General features: G+C 38.9%; 1 protein-coding gene across 3 annotated transcripts in view; it reads right to left on the reverse strand.

Moving 5' to 3' along the window:
- CDK6 (cyclin dependent kinase 6) overlaps positions 1-19989 on the reverse strand; it is a 276759-nt gene that overhangs the window by 16344 nt on the left and 240426 nt on the right. For all 3 annotated transcript variants that reach the window (XM_049894331.1, XM_049894332.1, XM_049894335.1), the window contains exons 6-7: positions 4717-4767; positions 57-192 (exon numbers count right to left, since the gene is read on the reverse strand). In XM_049894331.1, coding sequence (XP_049750288.1) covers positions 57-192; positions 4717-4767 — 187 coding nt within the window. The remainder of the gene's footprint in view (positions 1-56; positions 193-4716; positions 4768-19989) is intronic.

Genomic DNA, 19989 nt, shown 5'->3' on the forward strand with positions numbered 1-19989 from the left:
TAAGGCAGGTCTTTCATCAGTACAGTGGAGATCAACTATGCATTCCATGAACTTACCAGAAGTAGGTCTTTGCCTAGTTCATCAATATCTGTTACAAACTTCTCAATTGGTTGGGGAGATTTTGAATGGAAAGCCTGCCTGGGAAGAGCAACATCTCTAGGCCAGTCCTCTTCTCCTGGGAGTCCAATTACACTACAAAAGAACCACAGGTGAACAGAAGCATTAGCTGCTATGCTGAAGCTGTTTTTCCACCAGATTCTAGATGAAGGCAAAGTCCAAGGGGGCAGGCACAGGGTGCGCAGGGCCCCAGGAGCCCCTCATTTGTATGGCTGACATTTATCTCTGTCCTACTGCAATATGGTGATCCTTGGGTGGAGAGTAATCTCACAGCAGAATTGCAAACTTCACTGGGAAGAGATAAGATATCACTCTGGCAGTACAGACACTAAATGTAGGAAATAATGTAGAAATGGAAAATATGACATTACTAGGGGGCAAGCCCTGACGTAAGTGACGATGTGGGATGTATGCATTCAAAGGAGACCACACGGGCATATAATATTTTCCTTTATGCCCAACTGCTTTTTGTGTTTTGATTGAACACGCAGTATTGGCGTGCTTTTAGCCTGCTCATCCAACATGGTTTATTAACATGTACATTTGGTTGCATTTTCCATTAAAGAACAATTCACCAAACAGCAATTATGTACACACATTAGAATTAGATAGAAAGTGAGGCTAGAAGATATGGTAGTCTTGTCCTATGCAAATACTTTTTTATAAAGAAAGTCTATGATATTCAAATATGAGGACAGAATAAATAAAAAGAGTATCATTTATGTTTCCCCTGAAAATCATTCTGGGATCAGCAATGTGCAGACAGCATCAAGCGATAAAAAGAACACAAGCTTTGGAAATAGGCAGACCTAGGTTACAATTCTGCACCTGCCACTTACTGGCTATGTGACTAAGGATAAATTATTTAGCCTCTATGAGCTTCAGTTTCCTTATTTATATACGGATAATCATTTATGGTTGTTGTGAGGATCAGTAGTCATTTATATAGAGTACTTGGCAACATCAATACGTAATGCATTGTTATCATAATAAGAAAATAATGTTATTAATCCAAAATACATAGGAAATGCATGACTACCACACTAAAATATGAACAGCTTGAGTTCTACTCATGTGTAACTTAACGTTCTTCAGAAATATTACTAGGTCAGTGGTCCTAGATAATATATATGCAATTTAGATAGAATTGATAGTTTCCAATGAAAAATAATGTGTAGGTAGTAAGTAGGTTTGAACAAGGGAAATTGGGGGATGCAAAAACTTACATCTCACATAGAGTCTGGTTAATTCTGAGCTAAAAAATCAGAGCTCTGTGGACAGTAAAATGTTCTGTACATATGACTATTTAAATACTGGACCAAACTATTTTAACTACGGTTAGAAATGATGCTGGTCCATGTCAGGGTCTTCTCCTCGGTCTGCATTCCCTGGGATTAAGGCCCATGGAGGGGTGTTCTCATGAATATATTCCCAGGTTTCGGGAAGATGTGGTGATAAAGGTCTCAGGACTTTTGTATGACTTTGTTCCCTCTTCCCTCACCTCAACAGAGCCCAGGTCAAAGAATTCACCTGCAAGGAGCAGACACCTGTATCATCAGACACACAAAACACCTTGATCTTGCCTGTCAGGCATGCTGGGTGGCCGTGTTAGTGAGGCAAAGACAGCAGACTGACAGATTTACTAGGACAAATGAACATAAATGACAACTGGAACAATATGAAAATTTGTTTTAATAGCAAGGCCTAAAATAGGAGTACAAGGAAGAAAACAAAAATACCACTGTAATTACTAAAGGAAATGTACAAGTGTCTATGTTTGGAAAGAATGGGACAGGGCAGAAAAAAGAAGGAAGAATGTTTATTAAAGATCTTTTTATGGTTTCTCTCATTCGTTTTCAGCCTTTTAGCCATTTTTATATCAACATTTTGCACAGTCACTTAGAAATTGATTGTTACAACTTTTGGTAATAGTTTAAAATCTTTTTATCCACAGGTTTGAGTATATCTATACTGAGTTAAATCTTGCCATATAGGAAACAGGATGACAAAAGCCTTCAGAGAAATAGTGTGTTTCTGTGCATTTAGGAATGTATTTAATTATGTGGTACATAATTAAATCTATACAACATACATTTATATATGTAACTTTGAGAAGTGTTTTTAAATTTATCACTTCTTCTGATTCCTGTAACAACTCACTGAGATACATAGGTCGGCCATTATTATTCCCATTTTATAGATGAGAAAACTGAGAAAGAGGAATGAAATGAACTGTCAAAGTCACACACAGTGAATTCAGCTGCAGAGCCGCATTCTCCTATTCCAAATCCAATGTTTTGCTTCCATTTAACCATGATACTGCTTTTAAAAATGCTCTACAATGCCATGGACTAAAAAGCATTCAGGTTCACTTTCAAAGCACTTGCTGGTTTTTGAAAGCATAAATCTCCCTAAACATAGAAATGTTTTTGCCCTTAAAAAAAAAATGACTTTCCTTAAAAAAAACAAAAAAATTCAATTTAATGTCCAGTATGAACTTTGATGGCCCATAAATGAGCATTGTGAAACTCCGACAGGTCCATTAAAAAGTGCTTGAATCTAATCTCACTATTTGGACAGCTGAATATAAGCCTTAAAAGTTGACATTTATACTGGAAAGACTTACAGGACACAAATCCTATAAATGGCAGTGATGGCAGGGACAGAAGACATTTTTCAAGTACCTGAGAAGTGACACTAGGGTGCAGCATTGTCCCTTTTCTCTGGCAAGGTAATGCATTCAGAGGAAATAAAAGATAATTTTGATGAAACAATGTCAGAAACCAAGACGCAAAACTGTGCTTGAAAAGCACAAAACATATCAAACTTTATGGCTTCTCTTCTGTTGGCAACCTCGGGTTGCCAGACTTTGCCAAAAGTGAAACTGGCTTTCCCTTGGAAGCAAGTAAAACTTACCATCAAATGTTCCTTGTGGTCCATCTCCCTGGCTTAAGGGGTATTAACAATGTTAACAAGATTGCAGATGTCAGTGCTGGAGGTGAACTGAACTCCCAGGTGGTGTAAGTGAGGGAGAACAGGTGACTGATTGCCTTTGATCCCTGGCAAGCTGGTTTCAGTAAAGATTGATTTTCATTTTAACACAGGGTCAATGGTATGAGTGGCTTTCACTGTTCCCTCTTCAGGATCACATGCACACAAAATATAGTCAATGGTCATGGGAAGATGGGAGTGTATAGCAATATAATAAAAGAACTTGATACCCAGAAGCAGGGGAGTGACATGAAGCCTTTGCGCTAAATTCAACCATTTTACAGGCGTGGTCAGTAGTACCAGCAGTAGCAGCAGTAATGGCAGCTGCCCTGGACCTGGGAAGCCCTCAGATAATAAAATTGGCAGATGTTTCTTCAGGCCTTAAAGCCACTGGGTTCTGACTTAGCTGTGGCACTGGCATTGACAGAAGTCTACTGGAGAGGCTTCCAGTCACCAAAAGAAAAAGTCAGATTCCAGTTTTATTCCAACTGTTTTAAGGAGTCATCCTTGAGTATAGTGTTAAAGTATAATTCTGTTCTTTAGGGGCACTGTTTTTTGCAGCCTTATAGACTGCAAATACAAAAATCACTGGGATTCCTATAAAACGTCAGAGACCAACGATCAGGGTTATTTTTGGTCTTGGACTCCCACTTTCTTCCTACTCCACCCCAATTCTGATGGGGCTTTGCAAATGCCTGGATACCAAAATGATGCCGTATCACATGCTTGGTGAGAAGAAAAGCCCCTGTTACATTCTAGGAACATAAGAGCATCCATACTCTCACATACACAAACATGTAGATATGACTGAAACTTTGGAAATCATCAGCTATGTAACAGACAACTAGAACCAAAGAATCTGAACACAAGAAAGGATCTTACAGGGAATTTAAGTCCAGAGATTCATTTCTCATATGAAGACATTAAGGAGCAAAAAAGGTTGAATAAATAATAATGAATAATAATAATAGCTAACATCTTTAAAGCACTTAATACGTGCCAGGCACTGTGTAAGTCCTTATAGGGTGTTTTAAAGGACTAGCTCAAGGCTGCATAGTTATTTAATCACAAACCTAGGATTGGAACCTAGGATTCTTATTTCTTATTTAGGCGCTCCAAAAAAAAATGGGATTGTGTAGCATACCATCTTTTGCCCAGGAAAACAAAACAAAACAGTGCAAAAAATCAATCTGGATGACCGAGGATACTCAACGGGGACAGTAAACTCACTGGGCAGGGATGGATTACCTGGCCACCGAGCACGTTACCTTTCATGGCGGGTGCATCTGAAGTGACCAGAAACAGACAACGCATCTGAACTAAATAAGTGGAGCTCAGCCAAGCAAGGAAAGCAGGGCAGCCAAAAGACCCACACAAGCAACATACAGCTTTCAGATCAGAGCAGTTAGGCCACATGTCATGACAGGCTCTGCATAAAACAACTCTTGTACCATGTGCCCACTCACCACACAAATAGTAACACTGTCTGCAGCAGCAGCTTGGAGTAAGAAAGACAAGAGATAAACACATTATATGAACAGCAGAAGAAAGTCATGGTAAATGTTTTAATGCTACGATCACTGATATAAAATCATAGTTATTACTTACTCCAGGATTTTTCCTAGTTGATCAACATCTGAACTTCCACGAAAAAGAGGCCTAAAAGAATAAAGATACATTTAAGCAAGGAATTTTCTTAGATTAACAACTCAAACATATTCGTCATTATCATTTTTTTCCTAAATTTTATTTTGTTTTTGTTGAGAATATACACAGGAAAACATACACTGTTTCAGTTTCTACATGTACAATTTGGTGACATTGATTATATTCTTCGAGTTGTACAACCATTCTCACCCTTTTTTTCTGAGTTGTTCATCTCCCTCATTAACATCAATTCATTGCCCCCAAGGTTCCTATCTAATCTTCTGAGTTGCTGTTGTCAATTTGATCCCATGCAGATAGTTCTTTAAAAAACATAATGGTCAAGGCAGACCTTTCCTACTAGTTAAGTTACACTATTGTTCGGTTTTAAGATGATTTCAGGGGAAATTTTTGGTTTAAGGTTTAAAGATTATCTCAGGGCAATAGTTTCAGGGGTTCATCCACCCTCCACGGCTCCAGAAAGTCTAGAGTCCATGAGAATTTGAAATTCCTTTCTGCATTTTTCCCTTTCTGATCAGGATTCTTCTATGGAATCTTTGATCAAAATGTTCAGAATGTTCAAAATGCCCAGACACCATCCAGTTCTGGTCTCATGGCAGGAATTAGCCATACATGCCATATCTTCATTCTATTCCTGGCTCTCCTTCCTGTGTTATTTCAGGTGAATACAGACCAGTCCTCAGGCCTTGGATGACCGCTTGTAAACTGTCAAGCACCCCAGGCACTACACAATGAACTAGGAGGTAGAAAGTAAGTGCTAAATACATTATTAGGCCAATAAACTGGGATGTGTCATGAAACCCTGACCTAAACTTCCAAACCAAGGAATCAAATCTCATGAGGTACTCGGGTGTACATAAGTTATCATTTTTTAACAGGAAGAAAATATTCTTTATGTGTACAGAAGTGAAGAATTGAGACATCTTTTCTTTGGTAAATAAAGGTTTTTCTTGCATTTTACTTATGGTAAAGATTTCTCATCAATACCTGGAGGCTCCCAAATCCCATGTTTTACAATCATGGGTAATCACGCAATCATTATAACAGCAGTGCTCCAATGTACCTCATGTGCAGCCACCACCCGTCTGTCAGTGGAGGTGTGCATGTTGCTATGATGCTGAACAGGTTTCAACGGAGCTTCCAGACTAAGACAGACTAGGAAGAAAGACCTGGAAATCTACTTTCAAAAATCAGCCTATGACATTTTGACGAAGTCCAACACCCATTCCTGATAAAAACTCTGAATAAAATACGTATAGAGGGGAAATTTCTCCACATAATAAAGGATATCTATGCAAAACCAATGGCCAACATCATTCTTAATGGAGAGAGGCTGAAAACATTCCCCTTCAGAACAGGAACAAGACAAGGATGCCCTTTACCATCACTCCTGTTCAACACTGTGCTGAAGTTTTAGCTAGAGCATAAGGTAAGAAAAAGAAACAAAGGGCATCCAAATTGGTAATGAAGACGTTAAACTGTCCCTATTTGTGGATGATATGATACTATACATAGAAAACCCAAAAGACTCCATGAAAAAACTACTGGAACTAATAGAAAGATTGAGCAGAGTAGCAGGATGTAAGATAAACATACAAAAATCAGTTGGATTCCTATACAGCAATAAAGAGAACGATGAAAAGGAAATCATGAAAACAATACTATTTATAATAGCCCCTAAAAAAATAAAATACTTAGGAATAAATCTAACCAGGCATGTAAAGGACCTATACAAAGAAAACTACAAAACACTACTGCAAGAAATCAAGAGATCTACATAAATGGATAGGTAGACTCAACATTGTGAAAATCACAATTCTACCCAAAGCTGTTTACAAATACAATGCAATCCTGATCCAAATACCAAAAACATTCTTTAAAGAGATGAAAAAAATTATCATTAACTTTATATGGAAATGGAAGAAGCCCTGGATAAGTAAAGCATTACTGAAGCAGAAGACTAAAGTAGGAGGACTCACACTACCTGACTTCAGAACCTATTATACAGCTATGGTAGTCAAAACAGCCTGGTACTGCTACAATGACAGAAACATTGACCAATGGAACAGAATTGAAAACCCAGATGTAAATCCATATGCCTGTGGTCACCTGATCTTCAATAACGGCCCAAAGTCCATCAAATGGGGTAAGGACAATCTTTTTAACAAATGGTGTTGGCAAAACTGGATGTCCATTTGCAAAAAAATGAAACATGACTCACACCTCACACAATACACAAAAACTAACTCAAAATGGACCAAAGACCTAAATATAAAGCCAAAAACTATTAAGTTCACAAAAGAAAAAATAGGATCAACACTAGAGGCCTTAATACATGACATTAACATGATACGAACCACAACCAACAACACTTAAACTCCAGAAGACAAGCTAGATAACTGGGATCTTCTAAAAATTAAACACTTATGCTCATCAAAAGACTTCACCAAGAGAGTAAAAAGAGAACCTACAGACTGGGAAAAAATTTTTGGCTATTAAAAATCAGCCTATGAAAACCCTACAGATCAATAGTTTGATCTGCAACTGATCAAGGGGTGATGCAGGACCAGGCAGCATTTCATTCTGTTGTGCATGGGGTTGCCATGGCAGGGGGAGGGGCTCGGTGGCAACTAACACCACTACCACCATCATATGCCTGGTCCAAGTTTAAAAGTTTTACTAAATTTCATATGGTGAAATGCATCACTGTCCTAGTCTTAAACCATGGGTGTGTGGGATTTTTTGAAACTGTTCCCACTTAGATGCTTCTCAGGTCCTCAGAGCATGCTTTCCTCACTGCTCTGCTATTACAGTACTTCCTCATGGGTCTTTTGCCTTCAGTGTGTCTGAACACTGCAGTGAGCCACCTATTTTTCTGATTATACCACTCCTCACTTACAGATATGGTTAGGTTCCGAAGACCAGGTCGTTATGCGAAAATTGGTGTTATGTGATAAACAGGGGATGACCACATCAGATCACAAAATGGAGGATGACTACTTCATTATATAACTGCCAAACCACTGAGAATCATGGCCCAGCCAAGTTACCACATAACCTTAACCATCACAGTCAGTGTTACTCTTGCCTCACACCTTGGTGTTCGTTACTGCCAAACATACCTTGCCAATGCACAAAACAGTCGGATAGCAGATTTTTAACTACTGTTGTAAATGTGAAATGTCCCAGGTCCTCTGCTATAAAGTTCACTTATGAAGAATCTCTGCATTTAATTAGCTAGAAGACACTTTAAAGTTCTTCAACCATTGTTTCTATTTGGGCGATTATTCCTGAAAACAATTATTTTCAAGTGCAATAGAGAACTATTTCTGGCAACTCACAGAATATCACTAATGGAGACAAATTCATAAAGAATCACAGAGTTGGGTTCAAAAGATATTCAGATAGGTCTTAAAAGGTAGCAAAGTAAAAAGTGAAAATTTTGGAAAAACCAGAAAATGGAAACTTAACAGTAATCATTTATCAACAGTTAACTTTTTGTCTGGCATGGTGCCAAGTGCACCCCAAACACTATCTCATTTAATCCTCACAAAAATTCCATGATAAAAATTCCTAATTTCACATGAGGAAACGGATTATTGGAGATGTTACATGACTTACCTAAGGACATATAACAAACTGCAGAATTAAGAATCAAACCAAGTTTGCCCCTCAAACTTCTGCAATTTGAGTACACAACTCCCGAGAGACTCCTTTGTGAGACACCCAGCTCCTCTGCTAAATACTCTTCACCAAACCCCTGTGCTGTTTTATCCCAGAGGCTGAGCTATAGAGACTGTATATGATTGCAAAGGACATTAATAACCTATATAAAATTATTACAACATAATAATGAAGTTTGCCTGTATGCTTCATTTTTATGTTGTAATAATTTTATTTTGTACTCAAATTGCTTTGCAAGTGCCTTTAAATTCTTGCTCGACCTTAACAAGGGACAAAGCAACTCGCTAGACTGACTGGTCTTCTCTATTCTCTCTGTAAACTTACTGATGGCTCTTTTGGACTTCTAAATTCTATGCCTAGCCCAATCTTTTATGGTGTTTTGCCCATGCCTTAATCAATACACAAATTTTAATTCTTCCCAAATCATTCAACTTAGGTTTCACAGAAACAACAGTTATCTTTCTTTTCACATTCTTATTTTATCTGTTTCCATAATATTAAATTAGATTATGAAATTACAAAATTAAGCATAACTAGCTTTAATGAGGGTTGGGAACAAACACAACTGACCTCTCCTTGTTGGGCAGCACAGATCTTAAACGGCTGGAGTGGTGGGTGTGTCAGGGCATCAATCAGTAAGTTTATAGAGTGAATAGAGAGTGTCAGTTAATTTGATAAGTTGGTTAAATGGCTATGTAACATGCCAAGCCCCCTCACCCTTCTTGAAGAATACTGGTATCCAACAGAGGCAGGTATGAAAGTACTTTTGAGTACAACGGAGCAGTACCAGGAGGTAAACAAAGCACACTAACCTGAACGGGTGTTCCTCCTAGGCAAAGGCATAAAACCATCTCCCGTCCCCAGTGGGCACTGAAATCCATGCCCGAAGCTCAGCTGCAGCAAGCTCATACCCTTACTGTTTCAGTTTCTAGCTCCCTTTTCATTTCTGGAGTCCTGGTGGCACAATGGTTAAGAACTCGGCTGCTAACCAAAAGGTTAGCAGTTTGAATCTACCACCTGCTCCTTGGAAACCCTATGGTGCAGTTCTACTCTGTCTTGTGGGGTCGCTATAAGTCAGAATCAACTTGACATTAACGGGTTTGGTTTTTTATTTCTAGCCCCTGGCAATATCCTTAACTTTCTTGATAGTTTCATTATGCATTTAGGTGGGTACTGGAACAGGTGACTTTGAGTCATCTAGTCTACCATACTGCCAGAACCACAAGTATCATCTCTACCTATTGGTGCACTTGGCTCATAAAATGAAATGTGCTTGCCACCCTTGAGTTAAAACTGGCCCATCAGTTTGACCTCCTTTAATAAGGAGTGTGGCAAGCAGAAGTTCTGCATTATATTCATTATTATATAAACATTCAGATTTGGGTTGGCTTGACTTACAGAGAGCCTCTGAGCCCTGAATGCATGCAATTAACTTCCATAAAATGGATCTTTGGACACAAATACATAATCACAAGACAGGGGAAATGGGTCACATGAAAGGGAGGAACGGGTCTAATTTGAATCAACAGTCTCAGCTGACCAAGAGGTAGGTGATGAAGGAAAACAAACTTTTAAAACAATCTATTCCATTTTTTGCTGAAAATTACAAATAGTACATATGAGCTGGTTTTTATGATTGAGGATACTATGTCCATCAGGGGTACAGAGAAGTACAAGGATGCAAAGAAAAAATGAAATCTTTCACCATGATGAAATCTTGGGTGTGCTGTGACGGGTGGATGCTGTACTGAGATGTAAGACCACTACAGAACCCTTATATGATATAATCTGTCATTAAATAAGGCTCTATGGTAAAAATCTGGGCTCTATCAGGTCTGTGACCTATAGGCGCCATATACTGAGGAAACACTGAGTATTTTCATTGAAGTTATTATGAATAATCACTCCCTCAGATTAGCTGCGTTAAATATCCTTATATCCATATAATTTATGGCATATTTTAGGTGGAAAAATCTGAACATAATCTTCGAGTATAGTCTTTGGTTTAGTGGTGACGGAGGGTTTAATTCTACTCTCTTGAATCATTTTATGACTGTAGGAATGATTCAACTAAAACACACAAAACAAACATGAGTCGGACTTGGCTGGTTCTTCATTACTATGACTTAAAGCTGAGCTGGAAGGAACTAGAGGTTGAAAGAACAAAATGGGGGACAATAAAGGAAACAGAAAGACTGAAAGATTTGAGACTGAGATAGAGACAGATGTTGTTGTTAGGTGCTGTTGAGTCACTTCTGACTCACTCAGAGTGGCCCTACGTACAACAGAAAGAAACACTGCCTGGTCTTGCGCCATCCTCACAATCCTTGTTATGCTTGAGCCCATCGTTGCAGCCACTGTGTCAATCTACCTCTTGAGGGTCTTTCTCTTTTTCGTTGTGTTTCTACTTCACCAAGCATGATGTCCTTCTCCAGGGACTGATCCCTCCTGGTAAACATGACCAAAGTATGGGAGACAAAGTCTCGCCATCCTATCTTCTAAGAGCATTCTGGCTGTATTTTTCCAAGAGAGATTTGTTTGTTCTTTTGGCAGTCTAGGTATATTCAATATTCTTCACCAGTACTATAATTCAAAGGCTTCAATTCTTCTCCCATCTTCCTTATTCAACGCCCAGCTTTTCCATGCATATGAGGTGATTGAAAACACCACAGCTTGGGTCAGGTGCACCTTAGTCCTTAAAGTGCCATCTTTGCTTTTTAACAGAGAGGTCTTTCGCAGCAGATTTGCCCAACACAATGTTTTGTTTGATTTCTTGACTGCTGCTTCCATGGGTGTTGACTGTGGATCGAAGGAAAATGAAATAATGATATGGATGGAGTCAAGCTTTTGGGACCTTCACTTGCTGATGTGGCACAATTCAAACTGAGAAAAACAGCTGCAAACATCCATTAATAATCAGAACATGGAGTGTATGAAGTATGAATCTAGGAAAACTGGAAATTGTAAAAAATGAAATTGTCTTAGTCAACTGAAATACCACAAGTGGGTGGCTTTAAAAAAGAGAAGTTTATTCTCTCACAGTCCAGTAGGCTAGAAGTCTGAATTAAGGGCACCAGCTCTAGGGAAGGCTTCCTCTGTCAGCCTGGAGGAAGGTCTTTGTCATCAGTCTTCCCTTGGTCTGGATGCATCTCAGCACAAGAACCTCAGGTCCAAAGGAGGCGCTCTGCTCCTGGTGCTGCTTTCTTGGTGGTATGAGGTTCCCCTGTCTCTCTGCTCACTTCTCTCTTTTATATCTCAAAAGAGATTGGCTTAGGACCCTATCTAATCTTGTAGATCTCATCAATATAACTGCCACTAATCCATCTTATTACATCATAGTGATAGGATTTACAACATACACAGAAATCACATCCGAAGATAAAATGGCAGGCAATCATACAAGGAAATCATGACCTAGCCAAGTTGATAGATTTTTTGGGGGGACACAATTCCATCCATGACAGGAACAGAACGCATAAACATTGATATCCTAGGCATTAGTGAAGTGAAATGGACTTGGTATTGGGCATTTTGAATTGGACAGTCATATGGCCTACTATGCTGGGAATGACAACTTGAAGAGGAATGGCGTTGCATCCATCATCAAAAAGAATATTTCAAGATCTATCCTGAAGTACAACGCTGTCAGTGATAGGATAACATTCATATGCCTACATGGAAGACCAGTTACTATGACTATTATCCAAATTTATTCACCAACCACTAAGGCCAAAGATAAAGAAATAGAAGATTTTTAATCAACTTCTGCAGTCTGAAATTGATTGAACATGCAATCAGGATACATTGATAATTACTGATGATTGTAATTCAAAAGTTGGAAATAAAGAAGTATTGGTAGTTGGAAAACATGGCCTTGGTGATAAAAACGATGCTGGAGGTTGCATCACAGGATTTTGCAAGACCAATGACTTCTTCCACGCAAATATATTCTTCCAATAAATAAACAGTGACTGTAATCATGGACAGATCAACATCTTTCTGGTATTCTCTGCTTTTAGCCAGGATCCATCTGACATCAGCAATGATATCCCTTATTCCACATCGTCTTCTGAATCTGGCTTGAATTTCTGGCAGTTCCCTATAGATGCACTGCTTTGACCGTTTTTGAACTATCTTCAGCGTAATTTTACTTGCGTGTGATAGTAATGATATTGTTCAACACTTTCCGAATTCTGTTGAATCACCTTTCTTTGGAATGGGCACAAATACGGATCTCTTCCAGTCAGTTGGCCAGGTAGCTGTCTTCCAAATTTCCTGGCATAGAGGAGTGAGTACCTTCAGCATTGCATCCATTTGTTAAAACATCTCAACTGGTATTCCCCCAATTTCTGGAGCCTTGTTTTTTGCCAGTGCTTTCAGTGCAGCTTAGACTTCTTCAATACCATTGCTTCTTGATCATATGCTACCTTGTGAAATGGTTGAATGTCAACTGAAAAAATCCAAGCCTCGAGTTGCAATATTGAAGGATTCTATGAGCAAAAAATTGAATGAAGCAGGAAGCATCAAAAGAAGATGGAAGGAATACAGAGTCACTGTACCAAAAAGAATTGGTCCATCTGGAAATCCTAGGGCATACTTATGTGAGAGGACTGAAGATGGGAAAGGAATGTTCTGTCTACCATAAGACAGAGGCTCATAAAAGTCCTATATTTTTTCAAACCACTGTAGGAAAAGGAACCACTAAGAAATATCATCTTGTCTGTTTTTAGATATATCCCTTCCCTCCCGAGATGATATACTAATTCTTTTACATTGATTATTTAAAGACAAAATTAGCAACAGAGATATATTCTACCAATATTAGCAAATCTGAAGTCTGTTTCCACATTTTTAAAATATTCCTTCCTTATATACACTTTTTTTGGGGGGGAGGAGGGTTTGAATAACAAAATTGAAAGATTATACCTATACTCACTGAGAACATCCGAAATAAAGACTGCAATCGCTTTACTGGATCAGCATGTAAAAAAATTATTATACAGGACATTACTTATGGTTCATAACTTTCCTACATTTTATTATATCAAAATCGACCACCAATTTCTTACTTTGTATGACTTTCCAGTTGTTTAGCCAGGTGCTATGGGGGGAACAGTATACAAACTAAAGTTTGCTAATCACCTTTGTTGGATCTAAATTGCATGGATGATATTTCTGCTTTTGTATCTCAGTTTCTTTTCTCTTTACCTAGCTTATGATTCTCCTTTTCTTTCAGAGTATTTTCTCCATAATCACTCCTTAGAATTATATTCTACTGCATAAGTGCTTCTTTTGTCTCTCATTCCCTTGAGCCTCTTCCTATGCTGAACTCCCACATAAACTACAGAGGAGCCTACTGGAAGGGCACTGCCATGCCACCCTGTTGAGACCAATTTATTTGATGAGATAAGCAACATTTGGGGGAAAATATCTGAAAACTGAATACTGTTATGTTTTTATGAAAGAGAATTTTAGGTGATTTCCAAGTATTTCCTTCAAATATCCCCCTTCACCATTATACTCTATAATAGTTAACGCTGATAAGATAAACTCTTCATGAAAGAAACACATTTCCATTTACACATACACCTCCTCCCCCGCCCCACCCAGGAAAAAAAAAAAGCATTCTTTTTTCCCCTAAGAGGAGATTATCACAAAATACAATGGCAAAATTGCATTCATTTCAAACTGTAGCAAAGTCATTTCTCTTGTCCTATCACCTTAGGCGCTGCCATGCCAAAACAAATATGATTCTTGGGATTTTTTAGCAAGGATTTTCCCCAAGGTTCACTTGGATTTGTGAGGGCTTAAGTCCTAATACTTTTTCCCTCCTTCCTTTTGATTAACAAGTTGATTTTACAGCATGTTTGTTCAAAGGGCACAGACTTTGGTGATGACTGGTCCTGGATGTAAATCCCTGTTTCTTCCTGTATGACCTCAGAAAGTCACTTACCCTCTTCGAACATTAGTTATCTGTAAAATGGAGATGATAACACTTATAGGATCGACTTAAGTGAAATTATGAATACAAATCATCTACTAGAATGCCCTAGTAGTCCTCGCAGCGCAGTGGTTTATCGCTTGGCTGTTAACTGAAAGGTTGGTGGCTCAAACCCACCAGTCGCTCCGTGGGAGAAAGATGTGACAGCCTGCTTCTGTAAAGATTACAGCCTTGGAAACCATATGGGGCAGTTCTACTCTGTCTTATAGGGTCACTGTGATTTGGAATTGACTCGACAGCAATGGATTTTTTGGGTTTTTACTAGAATGCCCAGCTCATAGTAGGTCACAGTAAGTGGTAACTAAACACACAAACACACACACATTCTCTCTCTCACACACACATGGTGGGACATCTCTCTTGTTCTTGGGCCACTATTAGACACAGATGATAATGTAAAGTATTTCACATGGTGAACAAGAAAAAGGAACGGGCTACTTGTCACCATGTGGTGAGCTCCCAAGTCACATTTTAAGTCTAGGTTTTTTCTCTGGCTTCACTATATGTTCCCTACAGCTGTTACAACACCTACAACTTTATCACCAAGAAAAGAAAACATTCTGAAGAATGAATGTCAAATTAATCCAATCAGGATTAATTAATTCTGAATTGGCAATATCATTTCCCCTTCTTTATATACTTGTACCAAAAAACCTCGCCACGTATTAAAGTTTGTTATCAGTGAAGTAAATTTTCACGTGTCAAATTACAAAGGGGACTAAGTTTCAGATTACATGGCTTTTTAAACAAACAAGTCAAAGAACATATAAATATCATTTGTAAACTCAATGGCTGATGGAAAACAGCATTTAGAAGTAGGGTATGTTTTCCAGCAGATGAGAAGTATATACTGATATGTCTGTTACAGAAAGGGAGTGATTCAGGCATAATAGAAGATGAACGATTTTGTTTAGTTATAATACTTCCATTGTACTAACAAGATGAGGAAGTCATGGGTCACCCTATAAGGCATTTCTGTAACCTGCATGTGACATGCAGCTATGGTTTAGCTGTTCTCTTTCTTGATTAGTAGAGGAATTTTCCATGTTCATAAAATTACCTTAGGAGAACGTGTACTATTTTATACTCATTTCTATGTTCTGTTTTAGAGTTGCTACCTGTTCAGTTAAAAAAGTTAACTTTCACCTTACAATTACCACCTACTCAAATAACCAGGTTAAGTGGAAAACCAATTAAATGATTTACTTAGTAAACGTTAATTGAGTGACCACCAGCTAAGCACACAGGACTGCATCAGGTGTTGGGAGATACCAAAATCAATCAATCTGTCTCTCACACACACACAATCTTAACAATCTCTGCCCCCACAGGAGACAAGATACACAAATGTAAGATCATGAAATAGAAATTTCTCTCATTTTACTGGTGGGTGACAGAAGTCCAGGGCATGCACTGTATTTGCCCAGAGTTCACTCCATTCAGTGCTCCTTCATCATCAGTTTTTTCTCCTTGTTCATTATCATCACCTGTACTTCCACTTCCATGGGTCTAGAATCACACCAAGCACTTCACCTACATCATCTCATTTTATCTTCACTAGAACATTAGGATGAGGAGTCCTGGTGGTGAAATGGACAACAGCTGGGCTGCTAACCAAAATGTTGGCAGTTCAGATCCACCGCTGCTTCTTGGAAACCCTATGGGGCAACTCAACCCTGTCCCATAGGGTCACTATGAGTCCGAATCCACTCGATGGCACATAACAACAACAACAGAACATTATGAAGTGGTCAGATCAACCTACTTTTACAGCTGAGAAGCAAGATACCTGTCCAAGGAAATACAGCTCAGTAAGTACCCAGGCTAGACTCTGAATTAGGTCTAGCTGACTTCAACGAACAACCAAGCAGAAGCAGTATCTTGGAAAGATGAATACACCCGGGGTTTACCGCATGAATCAGAGGGGATGGAGACTGAACCAGGGAGGCCAATGGGAAGGCCAGTGCATGAGCGACGCAACAAGGGCTTAAAATAGGTGGGAAAAAGGAACAGGAAGGGATGCAAAGACAGTTAAGGGAAGATGATCAGAAATTAGGGAAAGACTGAACATGACTTGGAAGCAGAAGCATGATTTAAGTTTTGTACTATTAGGAAGGAAACCCTGGTGGCATAGTGGTTAAGAGTTCAGCTGCAAACCAAAAGGTTGCCAGTTCGAATCCACCAGGTGCTCCTTGGAAACCCTATGGGGCAGTTCTACTCTGTCCTATAGGGTCGCTATGAGTTGGAATTGACTTGATTGCAATGGGTTTGGGTTTTTTATTATTAGGAAAGCCAGGATGAATGAGATAGCTGGAGAGAGGGCAGGGGAGGGGATTAGAAGATAATTTGGTTTTAAACATGTTTCTTTATAATAAAAGTTAATGCATAAAACAATTCTTCGAAACTTGAGGATGAAAATATATGCACAAAGGAGTAGTGAAGCATTCTTAGGTACATATTCAAGGGAACTGAACACATATGTGCACATAAAAACTTGTTTATGAATGTTCATAGTGGCATTATTCAAAACAGCTAAAAAGTGAAAACAACTCAAATGTTCTCAAATAATGAATAGATGAACAGAATGTGGTATATCCATACAATGGAATATTACTGTCATAAAAGGTAACGAAGTACTGATATAACATGGATGACCTTTGAAAACATTATGCTAAGTGAAAAAAGCCAGTCACAAAACACTGCATATTGTATGATTCCATTTATATTAGATGGCCAGAATAGGCCAAGCTATAGAGATAGAAAGTAGATTAGTAGCTGCCCAGGACTGAGGAGCTTGGGGGAGAAATAGGGGGTGATTGCTAATGGGTACGGGGTTTCCTTCTGGAGTGACGAAAATGTTCTAAAACTGAATGTGGTGATGGTTTCACAATTCTGTGGATAATAAAAACCACTGAACTGAACAACTGGTAAATCATATGGTACGTGAATTATATCTCAATAAAGCTGTTGAGTTTATGGGTGACTTGTTTGTTTGCCACATTTTTCTATGCTTAGTATTTAATGGGCACTAATTATTTTTTTAAAATTAGAAAGGAAAATAAACACAAACAAGCAACACTGCTACTTGCTATATACTACATGTGTGGGATCTGTTCCCCTAATTTCTTCATTCCCTACTTCTATACTACCCACTTCCATAACTTGTTCACTTGTTTGTCTCTACAGCTGAACTGGAAGCTCTTTCAGTTGCTTCTGTATCCACTGGACATAGCAATGGGTTACCCAGCCTGTCCATAATTGGCACTCAGTTAATATGTATTGAATGGTTACTGTTCCTCCCATTGAAAAGGCTTTCTCTTATCAACTTCAGTGTCTCCTGTCTCAAAATTTACTTCCTTGGTTTATCTCTGTATAATTCAAGTGCAAGCATGTATAATTACACAATTATGCATATATGAACAGATGTATATACACTTAGAACCCAAATTGGATTTGATTTATATTGTTCTATGTAAAAAAATTACACAATTATGCATATATGAACAGATGTATATACACTTAGAACCCAAATTGGATTTGATTTATATTGTTCTATGTATCTCTGCTTTAATCACTCTGCGGTGCTAGACAACGTATGCCTGCACATATTGAGTATTTAAAAACCAAGCTGACAATTAGTTCCCCAGGTCCAAAATCTTGCCAAAACCATCACAAAAGTAGCAAGAGGCATATATGACGGGAAATTTGCCCTCAGGTGCTTACTTCATTCGGGTATGCAGGACAGGGATGGGCTCACTGGAAGACAAAGAAAGAAAAGCTGAGAAAAATTGTAGCAAAGGCAAAGTAATGACTAAGGGATTAAAGAGGGTGTGGAGAAGGAAAGGAAACCCTGGTGGCGCAGTGGTTAAGTGCTATGGTTGCTAACCAAAGGGTCGACAGTTCAAATCCACTGGGTCCTCCTTGGAAACTCTATGGGGCAGTTCTACTCTGTCCTATAGGGTCGCTATGAGTTGGAATCGATTCGACGGCACTGGGTTTGGTTTTGGTTTGGAAAAGGAAAGAGGCACTTGGAGGAAACCAGCCCAGAGAGGGAGAAAAGCTTGTGGGAAAGGGAAGGAACAGGAAAAAATAAAAAGCAAAGTGATAACAGGGAAGGACAGTGGCAAACAGAAGAATCTGAGATGAAGTTCTGTTATTTAGACAGACAGAAGGAAACCTTGTCAAAAAGAGAAGCTGATAGCAGATATCTTGCTGTGATTTTGAGGTTTTCTTACCCACGAAACCAAATATTCACTTTAAAGAAATTCCTGACCAAAATTAACCCTACCACCGTTTTATCTCGCACCCAAAATCCCAAATACTTTCTCTCCTGTTTGAAGCCAGGCTTGATGAATTTGAATTTCAAAAGATATGGCACTCATGAAGATCAAAGACCACAGCCTTCGGTATGGAAGGCACCTCAACATAAAGAAAACAAAAATCCTCACAACTGGACCAATGAGCAACATCATGACAAACGGAGAAAAAACTGAAGTTTTCAAGGATTTCATTTTACTTGGATTCAAAATCAACAGCCATGGAAGCAGCAGTCAAGAAATCAAAAGACACATTGCATTGGGTAAATGTGCTGCAAAGGACCTCTTTAAAGTGTTGAAGAGCAAAGATGTCACCTTGAAGACTAAGGTGCACCTGACCCAAGCCATGGTATTTTCAATCGCATCATATGCATGTGAAAGCTGGACAATGAATAAGGAAGACTGAAGAAGAGTTAACACCTTTGAATTGTGGTGTTGGTGAAGAGTGTTGAATATATCATGGACTGCCAAAAGAATGAACAAATCTGTCTTGGAAGAAGTGTGGCCAGAATGCTCCTTAGAGGCAAGGATGGCGAGACTGTGTCTTACATACTTTGGACATGTTGTCAGGAGGGCTCAGTCCCTGGAGAAGGACATCATGCTTGGCAGAGTACAGGGTCAGCGGAAAAGAGGATGACCCTCAACGAGGTGGACTGACACAATGGCTGCAACAATGAGCTCAAGCATAATGATTGTTAGGATGGCTCAGGACCGGGCAGTGTTTCATTCTGTTGTGCACAGGGTCGCTGTGAGTTGGAACCGACTTGATGGCACCTAACAACAACAACAATAACATGGCTGGGTGGAGGCCCAGAGACTGTCTTGTGACCTGACATCAGTTGATTTCAGTAAAAGGGGAAGGACAGGGTTCAATCAATCATGTTAAGATTAGCCAATGGTTGATCTTCTATATTTCTCCCTCCTCTTTATAAGCCTCATTGTACCTAGCTTCTTTGAGCCATTTGTGTTTTCTGGAATCAAAATGGCCTCCATATATGCAGATGGGATAACTGCTCTGAATAAATCTTATGTTCAAAATTTTTTAAGTTCTGATTATTATTTAACAACCTCTACCTGGGAAGGGAGGTGCCACTTACAGGAAAGACCAGACAACAAAAGTTCGAAAATGTGCAGGCCTATGTGTTCATAGGAGGGGATTATAAGTCTGGTAATTTCTTTAAAAATAGCTGAATTAATGTTTCCTTGCTACCAGAT

This window comes from Elephas maximus, chromosome 8, assembly GCF_024166365.1.
Source record: "Elephas maximus indicus isolate mEleMax1 chromosome 8, mEleMax1 primary haplotype, whole genome shotgun sequence".
In the NCBI taxonomy this organism is placed as follows: domain Eukaryota; kingdom Metazoa; phylum Chordata; class Mammalia; order Proboscidea; family Elephantidae; genus Elephas; species Elephas maximus.